The 11,378-nt window shown below is 31.5% G+C and overlaps 1 protein-coding gene across 4 annotated transcripts; it reads left to right on the top strand.

Moving 5' to 3' along the window:
• The first annotated feature begins 723 nt into the window (after positions 1-723).
• LOC113510387 (nuclear transcription factor Y subunit alpha) lies at positions 724-11,234 on the top strand. 4 transcript variants are annotated; one of them, XM_052893889.1, is made up of 10 exons: positions 724-872; positions 2,563-2,736; positions 3,146-3,166; positions 3,696-3,759; positions 4,240-4,365; positions 5,081-5,172; positions 6,096-6,278; positions 7,470-7,552; positions 8,239-8,326; positions 9,526-11,234. In XM_052893889.1, exons 2-10 carry the CDS (start codon positions 2,572-2,574, stop codon positions 9,598-9,600), a joined length of 897 nt encoding a protein of 298 aa, XP_052749849.1. In that variant the 5' UTR covers positions 724-872; positions 2,563-2,571; the 3' UTR covers positions 9,601-11,234. The 4 variants fall into 4 exon arrangements, with proteins under 4 accessions (XP_052749849.1, XP_052749847.1, XP_052749850.1 ...); XM_052893887.1 differs by having other exon boundaries at positions 3,146-3,169; XM_052893888.1 differs by lacking the exon at positions 724-872 and adding an exon at positions 891-1,164 and having other exon boundaries at positions 3,146-3,169.
• The last annotated feature ends 144 nt before the right edge of the window (positions 11,235-11,378 follow it).

Below are 11,378 nucleotides of genomic sequence, written 5' to 3'. Positions count from 1 at the left end.
GAGACACTATACGCTCTTACGCCGTTTTTCTTTAAACTCCGAGAATATCTCCCAATGGTTATTTTAAGATCCAGTACTAATAGTAGATCAAAATCTACCAAGGAGACCCTAGCCTAAAGGTCAAATAGCGCGGGATTTCCATGGCTTTGATGGAATGGTTCAGGTAGTTAAAATTACAACAAATGAGAAGTGCTTAAAAATCCATCAAAAAAGTAATGTTGTAAATTTTATCATCTTCCTCGATACTTTGTACTGAGACGCGTCATGTTCTCGCTATACCTGCTTTTATATAAGTATACCTTTTAAGATTTTATACGTTTCTATGTTAAATATTTGATCTTGAGATTTATAATCGTTTCTATATTTTTATTATAGCTCTCTGTACATCACTATTTAGTTTGTGAATTCTTTCTATTTTTGTCCACATATCTTAGCTTCTGAAATTAAAATGAAAACAGTAATTTCCAATATTTTCAAGCTAAAATAAGAAAACCACTGAAATAATTACGGACCTTTTTAAAATAATTGTTTCTTAACTTATTAAGAAAAAAATCAAACTAAACCAGAATCTTTTGGCATAAAATGTATTTCAATCTTTTTAAAGTGCACCTCCAACTTTAAATCATAATATATTTTTTTAATTTATGCATACTTATAAACTATTTACCTATGATATAACAAAAACAAAAACGTTGAAAGTTTAACCATAGACAATGGATTAATTACGTGAACGATTGGATAGTCAGGTAAGCGCGCTTCTTTTGGAGTGGTACTGCGTCGAACCAATCTACTGCGTTCGTAGGATCATTGACTTCGTCCATTGGTCTATCTTTTGTCAACCAATCATCGAAAAACCAGTGAGGACTCTCAATGTAAGTTTGCTATTTTCGTCGAAATTCCCTTTTGTTATGGTTGTGTTAATGTGTTTTCGGGATATCAATAAATGTGTCCACGAAAATGAAAAACTTTTTATCGTGCATGATGAAATTACTTAGAGCAGCCATTTTGGTTACGGTGATTTCGTCGGCCTTCGTTCCGTGACGTGTTTCATATCTTTACAACATGGATTAAATTATTACTAATTTTAATTGTTAAATATATTTTGATGCATTAATCGCACCAAAAATATAAATTGCCTATGTTTTATATTAAATGTGTGAACAGGTATACTTTCATTATCTTATCTCTAGTACTACTAACTTTCAGTCTACTTATCTTAGAATTTGTTCTCACCTTTAAGATTTAAAAAAGTTCAAGATTTGAATGCTGTTATACGTATATGAAAAGTTTTGTTTTAACTTGTATTATTTGTAGAACCTGAATATACTCACTTGCCAAATATGTGACCAAAATCAATCAATATAAATTTCATATTGTTACTATAAATTCTGCACCTATTTTAATTTTTATCAAGATATTTGTATGATCTCCAAGAATATCTAAAAGGCATTATAAACTTCTTTCTATAATTAGACAACCTTTGTCTCAACTATTTCTGCCACCAATAGTTTACTTGCAGCAGCATATTGTGTTCGTTTGTAGGGTAATTATTATATATAACAGTAAATAAAATAGATATGGAAAGATTAGAAAAAAATTGGGTTCTTTTGGCATTTTCTGAAACTTATTGACACCAGAACCTTTCAGGGTACTTAGAATTTGCTGAATTTTATTCTGCCTAGTGCCAACTTCTCTGCCCCTTCATTCCCTTCTTTTACCTTTAAATGAATTTTTTTTACTTTTTAATTAAAAACTTGGAGATAATTTATTTATTTTTTTAAATAAATTTTGTTCTTAAAGGGTTGTTGCTGCAGTAAAATATTTAAGTAATGTATTAATTTATATGCATTTATCTATAAAGTAAGACCTTATTTATTATTGTATGTTTAGTTCATGATATACAAGCTCGCAGGACAGATGCCATTGTGGTCTTCGTGTACTTGTGCCTTATATTTTGTTTGTAATAACTGTTTTATATATATATATATATATATATATATATATATATATATATATATATATATATATATATCTTATTAGGGTAATCCAACTACTGAGGTTACTGGAAGAAATCTCTTCAAGGGATAAGTCTGCCTGTGTACCTTGTCATTTTGTTTATAACCTGATACCTTTATTAAGTGAGAATTTACAATACAGCTTATACAAACAAACACATTAGCTCCTAGTAATTTTAATAATATAGTTATGGATAATTTTTATATTAATATTCACCATAAAAATATTGCTATATTGGTCTGGCTTTGTCTTACAGAAATTAGAATTATAATTACATATGAATTAGAATTATAATCATGATGATGATGATGATGATGATGACTATGTAAGAACTTGAATAATTTTAACTGTGTAATAATTTACATGTATGCTCATATATAATACTTGTTATAGTTGTAATCTATTTTTTATTGTGGAAAATAAAAGGAATATATCTTTACAACTATAATACATTATGTGGTAGTCAAAGGCATTTTTAATGTTTGCTTGGCATTTGGTTTTTTTTTTTCTTTTTGTCCCTAATATATTTTCCTTTTTTTCCTCCAGTGAGTCAATATGGAGCATGCTCAGATGCAAAGTTCTGATGGTGCTCAAGTGATGACCATTAATGGCCAACAACTACAAGTGTTGCAAATGAATAATTCCCCACACATGATACAAGGTCCGAACGGTCAACAGATTATGGTTCATGCTATACCGTCTTCTGGACCAGCAATACAGGTACATAAGATAATTTTTTGTTAAATGATTAGGATTTTAATTAATACAATTAATTAAAATCCTAATCATTTAACCTCTAGTCATAATATTGCCCCCTAGCCTCTAAATATTTTTTTTTTTTTATATTTGAATGGCAAACTGACAGTCTGTGTTGAATAATGGTAATTACATTCTTAAAAATGAGCAGTACCATGAACCCAGACTTTATTATGATGCATATCATACTCATGCATTGCCAGTGTTGTTTCTAATCAAAATTCTTACTTATAAAGCAAATAAGTATTTTTTTTAATGAATGTTTTTCTTCCAGCGAGTAACTAATACTATCTTATTAATACAGTATAGGAATCTATAAAATAATTAATAATTTCATTTAAATTTTTCAAATTTTTGTTAAACATGCATTCAGATTGGAACTCCACAAATCCAGGTAGTGGTATCATCAGCATTTCTTAATTGTTGTCTATATTTATGCCAAGACTCTAATATCACAAAGAAAATATATTTTCTCTGCACTTTCTTGAGAAATACTAGTATAGAAAAATATTGTATATAATGGGACATTAAAATTTATATTTTATCTATCACTGGTCATCTGACTCACCTTTGCATACGTGGACAAATTTTTGAATGTAATACTATGTTACTTGCTGATAATGTAGTTTTCTATAGGTGAAAGAATTTTCAAAATCGGTTTTTTTTATACAATTTAGAATGGCAAACAAGCTGAGGGCCCACCTGATAGAATGTGGTAATCATTGCCTCTATAGACATGAACAGTACCATGGACATAACAGGTAAAGTATCTTTTTAGTTTATCCATTACAAACAAACAAATCTTTCCTCTTTATAATATTAATAAGAATAGATACGCTACAGTACTTGACATAGAGTCATACCATGCAAAAACTAGTCCCTGTTATACATTTATGTTAACCATTATTTTATTACATTTTCAGGTGGCAACACCCAATGCACAACAGTTGCAACAATTACAAGTCGTGCCTATATCCAGCATTCAGGGTAAACTATATCAATTTTCAATTTTTATTACTGTATTATAAGGCTTTTGAGTCAGCTAGTTTATCCTAAAATTAATCTATCATAATTTTTGTTGATACCATAAAAATAATTATGCTTGTGGCAATATATAATACATAATTATTATATATATAATTACTTTACGCTATCATATATCGTCATAGTCGTAGAATACTGACGGATCTGACAAAGATTACATATAAAGATCCGTCAGTATTCTATGACTATGACGCTATAAGAGTAGTGTAATATCAATTATTATTTATTAATATACTATCTATATCAATAATATCCCATCTTTACAGACAATAAGTTATGGCCCTTATTCTTGCATTTTAGAATATCTCACTTGTATATTTATCATTTTTATTATATAAACACAATTTCAATATGGAAGTTACATGTAAATAAGAACAATGTCAAAAAATATTAATTTGTAATGTGTCATGTATAACTTTGCAGGTGCCAGCAACAATATTCAACCAATGCAGCTTGTGCAAACTGCAGACGGACAGACATTCATATACCAGCCAGCAGCGAGTGCCCAGCCTGCCATAGATCAGCATCAGATCATACATCAGCCAGCTGGTAAGTTCTGAATCAAAGATACGTATACACTATACATATTCCGAGGAATTAATGGAATTGATACCTGATACTGAATCTCATCATTGTACATCCATCCCAACCATCTGGAGAAGTGGTGGTCTTCTACCACGTATTTTTCAAGGTACTTTCATTTACGCACAACTATGCTTTGCAAATAACTTCGAAAAATAATATTTACTGATACAACATCGCAAGCTTCAAACAAAGAACAAACATATTACATGTCTATGGTCCACTTGCAATTCCTCCGGTGTTGCGGGAGCTCATGGGAGGCGGTAGTAACTTACCATCAAGTGATTACCTATTTTTCCACTGCGTTATCGAGATATGTTGATTAATCAGGAAAAGTAGCCTATGTTCTTCATCCAAACGCTGTATATGTCAAATATAATTTTCACAAGATTTTTTGATCCATTAAAGTGTTAAAAATGAATTCTGTTTCATATTTATAACATTGGGAAACTTATCTTTAATAAGGAAATTATTTTCAAAATTTCAAATTTTATTCAAAATGACCCACTCATTTTCGTATGGTATGCGCAATTAATTAAAATTTGTAAGTGAAAATCTCTCAATATATTTTCAAAAAAATCCAATTACGAATCCAGTCGCCTTTTGCTACTTTTGCGGATCTTGTTTTTGTCTCCTAAAAGTTTGTTTTGTGTTATTTCATAATGCTTATTTTTTTTTACAGTTATTAATCTAAATGGGAACTTAGTGCAAGTAGCGGGTGTGGGCAATGCAGTACAACCACAGCAAATCGTCAACCAACCAAACATTGTTATGGTAATTATATTATAATTTTTCACTATATAGATATTTCATAATATTGGCAACATTGCGATCGGTAGTTTTCACAATACGTCATAAGTCTTTATATGATATGTATAATTTGTTTTCGTCCTTGATAAACAGATTTTGGTATCCCTTTTTTGTATGGTTATTTAAAAAATATATTAATATTAACTGTATTTGTAATACAGTAGTGTGTGAGTTGGTTTGAAAGAAATTGTCGGTATTATAAGTAGAAAAGGCTATGAAATGAGAACAATGCTATGGTAATATGAATGGATGTCAATGGAATGGTAACCCCGCCTATGCAAACGGTGTACTTTGGCAGGGAACCAGTAAGGGATGATAGAAGGAGAAGGCTTTCCGGAACCAGTATTCATGCATGAAATGAGTTATGGAAATGCAGGAAGCAAGAGATGTATGTAAGTAAAGGGGACTTTAGCATTCGGTTTTCTCTGCCTACCCCGCAAGGGACTTAGCGTGAAGATAGATAGACACACATACGAAAAAAGTTCATACTACGATTTTTTTATTCACTGCTTTTTCAATTAAAGGACATGCAAGATGATTTACCATTATCAGTTCATATAAATTTAACACGCCGTGTGGTCCCAGCATAGAATGGACCATGTCTTCCTTTTCCATGGATGTCGTAATTGACGACTATAAGAACTTAATGATCGAGGGATGGGCAGCAGCATCCCTCTTAAAATATCACCAAAAACTTGCGGTTGCCAATTTGCCTGCCAAGTATGACAACTATTGCCAAAATCTTTCAATAGGAGAGATTTATGTTCAGCAGTGGACAGTTAACAGCTGTTATGATGATCATCATAATTCCTTTCATCATTATGTCACATTAGCGACACAATTGTTTTCGGTTTTAAGTAAGAAATAATATTGTAAAATATTTCCAGATGGTGAACGGCAATAACAATAATAGCGGTGCTTCATCAGCGGAGGGCGCAGCCTCGTCCGCGGCAGGCTCCGACGAGGAACCACTGCTGTACGTGAACGCGCGCCAGTACAAGAGGATACTGAAGCGACGAGCCGCTAGAGCTAAACTGCATGAGCAGGGCAAGATACCTAAAGAGAGACCGGTATGTTAATATCATTGAAATCGTTCAGATCATTTCTAGGGAGACATTACGCTACATCTTTTTTTTTTTTATTCAGTGATATTACTGTTTTATAGACCATCGTTAACTAAATTTATAATAATTTTGACTTTCCTATTAAATCCCGTAAACCCCATATGGCCAAACACATTGTAGGACGACAATTTCAAAATGCAATTAAACCTAAACATTGTAATTGGAGTATAAGTAGGTTGACTTATATGTTTCAATAAATTAATATTAAATATATTCCCATATCGAACAACCGATGGGGAAAAAAATTTTTTTGAGTGGTAAACCCGTACGAGTAAACGCAGGGTAGGACGACCCCTCACTAGATGGAGTGACGACCTGCAATGCACAAGGACTCAGTGGATGCAGGTGGCTTAGGACCGTTCTTTATGGCAGTTTATGGGGGAGACCTATGTTTAGCATTGTATGGATCACTGAAATAATGATGATGATATCAAATTTAAATTTAAGAGATTAATTTAGATAAATGGTACCACAGAATCGATCCTATTAGCATCCAGTGTTTTATTAGTGTAATTAAACATGTGTATGAAGATACATATATATAAGTACATATATATACATATATATCGAAAAACGATAAAAAATGTTGAGCCTCCATACTAATACGGCGTTTCCAACTGACAAATTCTACGCGAACTGCCAAGGAATTATATAAGGGTATTCCTGCTTCTGTTTTTCTGGAGAAATACAATCTAGGACTGTCGACTGTTAGTCGATTGTGAATAAGAGTATCACTTGGATAAGAGAGCTCTATTCTAAATCTTATCATCACTTACCATCAGGTGAGATAAGATTCAAGCATAAACTGTTCGGTTAATAAGAAAGTTAGTATGGGAGGCTCAAATGTTTGAACACTTCTTTGAATGCTAATAATTTCAATATCAGACTATATGAAAATGGTGTATGAAAGTCGGGTTCGTATATATTGCTTTACCGAACTTAATTATAATTTTTAAAGTTTGTAAGATATTTGGGTGTTTATAATTTATGTTTGACACTGTTGAACAGTGTAGTAATTGTGGGCTAATGTTTTCCTCTCTAGAAAGACATATGCCACTCTCATATCTGGTTTAGACTTTTACATACCATTGTATATGGTTTATAAGTGATGGTAATCAACTATTTTTTTCATTTCAGAAATACTTACATGAGTCGAGACACAGACACGCTATGAACAGAATACGCGGCGAAGGAGGCAGGTTCCACTCTGGTAGTAGAAAGTGAGTATAGCAATGTTGTTTGGAATGATTGAATTGGTATAGTATTAATGATCTATATATCGTGCAAATAACTTAAACATATATATTAAATTAATTAGTGTTATGTGTTGCAAATTATAATTTTTTTTACAAAGTAAATTGAAAAAGTAAAGATAGAGTAAGAAACAGTGTGATTAGAGAGAAGTGTGGACTGAAAGACGATGTAGTGACAAAAATCGAAAAAGGAATGTTGCGTTGGTTTGGTCATTTGGAGAGGATGGATGAAAGAAGAATTACGAAAGAGATTTATGGAGCAAGAATGAATGGAGATGTCGGTAGGGGTCGCCCTAGACGGACGTATGTTGACCAAATAGGCGACGTGCTGAAAAAGGGCCAAATGAAAAGTACCCGTAACCGGCGAGCATGTATGAAAAGATTGATGAATGTGGAAGAAGCGAAAGAGGTTTGTTTGAATCGAAGCATTTGGTGTTCCATTGTTTCTGTCTACCGTAACGGGAGACAGGCGTGACAGATATGGATGTATGTAAATTGTTATATCTATATTGATGGTTTTAAATAAAGTCTTTAATTGTGATAATTTTGTTCCTACCTATGACGTAAAGGACCTTGCGTGAAGACAGTGTTACCTACTCATGATTTATAAACAAATATTATTTATGTTTTTTTTTTTTGTTTTGTTACTACAGGAACATGGATAACTCAAACCATTCATCGGATGATATTAAAGTATTGGAAGACCTAAAACCTGAAACGGTGTCCATAACTATCATACATGTAAGTTTATTTTTAATTATTTTATAGTATTTTTTTTTTATATATCACTGAGATGGCAAACAAGCATACGACCCACCTGATGGTAAGTGGTTACCGTAGCCTATGAACATATGCAATACCAGAGGTATTACACGTGCGTTGCCGACCCTGAAGAAACCTCTTTACCCCCCTTTTGAAGAACCCCATGCTGTAGTCTCTTGGGAAAACCTCTGCAGGGAGCTCATTCCACAACCTGAGTGTTCGTGGGAGAAAACATCTCTGAAACCACGCAGTACGCGACCATTGAGGCTGTAGGACATGAGGATGATCTCCCTGTCGATGGCGAGCCGTACGATAGTAGAGAGTGCAAACATAAGCAACCTAAACCATGAATACTGAATGAAGAACAATATAGTGCTAAAGACTGACTAGATAAGGAATTGACAAAGGAGTATATAATTGTACCTTTTGAAATACGTAAAGTTTCTAAAATCCTTTATTAAAATCGTTCATAACTTTAGCTTAACGATTAATGTCGCAATTGTGTCAATTTTCAAAAACAGTTGGATTTTCCATATTACTGATAGGTTATTTAAGAAGTGCTCTACCTACTAACTAGAACGTTAATCATGCAATAATATATTTATGAAACTGTGACTGAAATTTAACATTTTGGCGTTGATAGATAAAAATTCCGAGACAAAATATGAAATAGGTGCAAAGTTTTAAAGTTTTTAGTGCAGTTTTATATGCAACATATTGATTAACGTTTTAATTCATAGGCAGAGCATTTTATAAATAATTAATTGGAAACATTGAAAAAAACAATTGAATTGTTTTTCTAAATTGACATAATTGTAACTTTGCCATATTTTGTTGTGAACATTTTTAATACTTATATTTGTTTGATATAAAATGATGAGGATGCCAGTGTATGAGACACTTTCAAATTGTATGTTATTGTCAGAAAAATCAAGATCTTTTCATAATTTCTTTATAGCGTATGTCCCCCTCTTTGTTCATTTTTAATATACAGATTATTTTTCCTATGTAGAAAGAAAAAGAAAGTAAAGAGAAAGAAGAATTCTAGTAATTCTTATCTTACACATTTTTTTTTTTGGAGTTCTCTGAATCTTACAAATCATAATAGAAATACTTTACTCCTCCCTTAAGGTCCAAATGTTTATTAAAATTTTTTATTTAATATATAACTTTTACAGGACGAGGACACACAAGAGAGACAGCCAAATCAATGGCGGAGACTCGCACCGCACCAACCACTGCAGTCCACATAGCAGATAAAAGTGGCATATGTGTAAATGTGACTGATTTGTGATGTTCAGTGAAATGTTTACGTCATATCACTTGGATTTATCCAGGTAGAAATACAAGGACTAGAAGTTTCAAAATTTCATTGGCCTTAATATGAATTGGCAAGTTTTTTATAAAAACCAAAGGGCTGTTTATGTAGTAGTGTCTACTGGCCAGTTTTATGCAATGTATTGTTAGGAAATTATTATGTTGCGTTGCCATTATTGTATTTTGATATTATAGTTTTGTTTCAAAATAAAAGCGCATTTATAATGTTCAATAAGTATCAAAACACATTAAAAATTAATATAATAATAGGAGGCGACCATTACACCTGTAAGTTTTACTTGCATATATAAGTTACATACATTACATAAGCATTATAAACTAATTGCAATTGATTTATGAATGTTATTTTTAACTAGTGTCATTTGCAAAATTACATTAGGCAAGTGAAACTTGAGGTGTGAAAAAAGCTACTTTCATACCATATAATGTATACATATACAGTATTATTGTTTTTTAATAAAATGAGAAAAATTGTATTACTCATCCTGATCCATTGACATATATATTGTACATTGTTCTAATAAGTGTATCTGATACAGTAGACACGAGTCAATGCTCTTTCAAAATAAAATCACATACTAATAATTTATTATTACAAGGACTTAGTTGCAATTTTTTTACTGCTATGTAAAATAAAGCTACTTTTATTAATAGATTTGTAATTTAAGGTTGTTTTAAATTATTGTTGTTGAGGATTTTGATTCCGTAAAGTTGTTTTAATATTATAGTTTTAAATTAATAGGTTAATCTCTATTTGTAGTCTCCTTTTTATAAAAAAAAAAAAAATGTACACATATAGTTTTTGTAAATGGGATTATTCAGAATTTTCCTAGTTACTGTTTGAGTCTTGTGTGCACTATGAAAAATCATAGATAAAGTATAGATAGTTTTTATCTATGGTAAATGAATGTGATGCTACAGATAAATTGACAATTTGTTGTTAATTTAAAATAATATTTGTTTCTAATGGAATCACAAGTATAGTTAACTTTACTGCCATTATAGTTATACTTTTTTTGAAAAGTTTTTTTAACACCAAATCACATTATGTTCATAATAAATAAGGAAAAAAAAATGTTTACAAGCAGTATAATTAAATAATATATGGGTCAGTACAGATCGTGAGTGTGACGGCGAATAGACTGAACTGTTAATGATTCGTCGTTTTTGAAGTTGTATTTAAGTCACTATTATTCTCATTTTCTCTTGTTTTTTTCCTTTATATTAATTTTAAATAGTTTTAAATTTTACCTGTTTATACACTATATCCCACTATACGTTTTCACGTGTTTATTTATGTAAAATAGTTAATATGTTAGCTCGATTTATGTTTTTTTTTTTGATATCTAAGAAAACACAATCACTGTCTGCCCCACTTGGAATATAGTCATGAGCATAATTAAGACCAAAGTATTATCAATTGGACGATGACTTAAGATATGAAGAAAAATCATGTAAATATTGGTGACTGTAATTACTACTGAGTAGAGTACTGTGGAACTTTTATATTGCAATTATGTAAGTACAAAATAAATATAACTGCACATAATGTGGTAGTTTTTTTTTTCATACAACTTAGAATGGCAAACAAGCTGACGGTCCACCTGATGGAAAGTGGTAACCGTCGCCCATAGACATGAGCAGTACCATGGACATAACAGAGTATACTGTTTCACCCACGATACCCCCCATG

Source organism: Galleria mellonella, unplaced genomic scaffold, assembly GCF_026898425.1.
Source record: "Galleria mellonella isolate WM207_F2 unplaced genomic scaffold, CSIRO_AGI_GalMel_v1 utg184, whole genome shotgun sequence".
Taxonomy (NCBI): Eukaryota; Metazoa; Arthropoda; class Insecta; order Lepidoptera; family Pyralidae; genus Galleria; species Galleria mellonella.
Note: the sequence above shows the minus strand (reverse complement) of the source record. Positions and strands in the feature narration are given on the sequence as shown.

What these genes read in the sequence shown, in the direction of transcription:
- LOC113510387 (XM_052893887.1), top strand. Translation starts at nt 2,572, where the DNA reads ATGGAGCATGCTCAGATGCAAAGTTCTGATGGTGCTCAAGTGATGACC. An exon ending in GCCTATATCCAGCATTCAGG is followed by an intron (nt 3,760 to 4,239) that starts GTAAACTATATC and finishes ATAACTTTGCAG; the next exon opens with GTGCCAGCAACAATATTCAA. An exon ending in GATCATACATCAGCCAGCTG is followed by an intron (nt 4,366 to 5,080) that starts GTAAGTTCTGAA and finishes TTTTTTTTACAG; the next exon opens with TTATTAATCTAAATGGGAAC.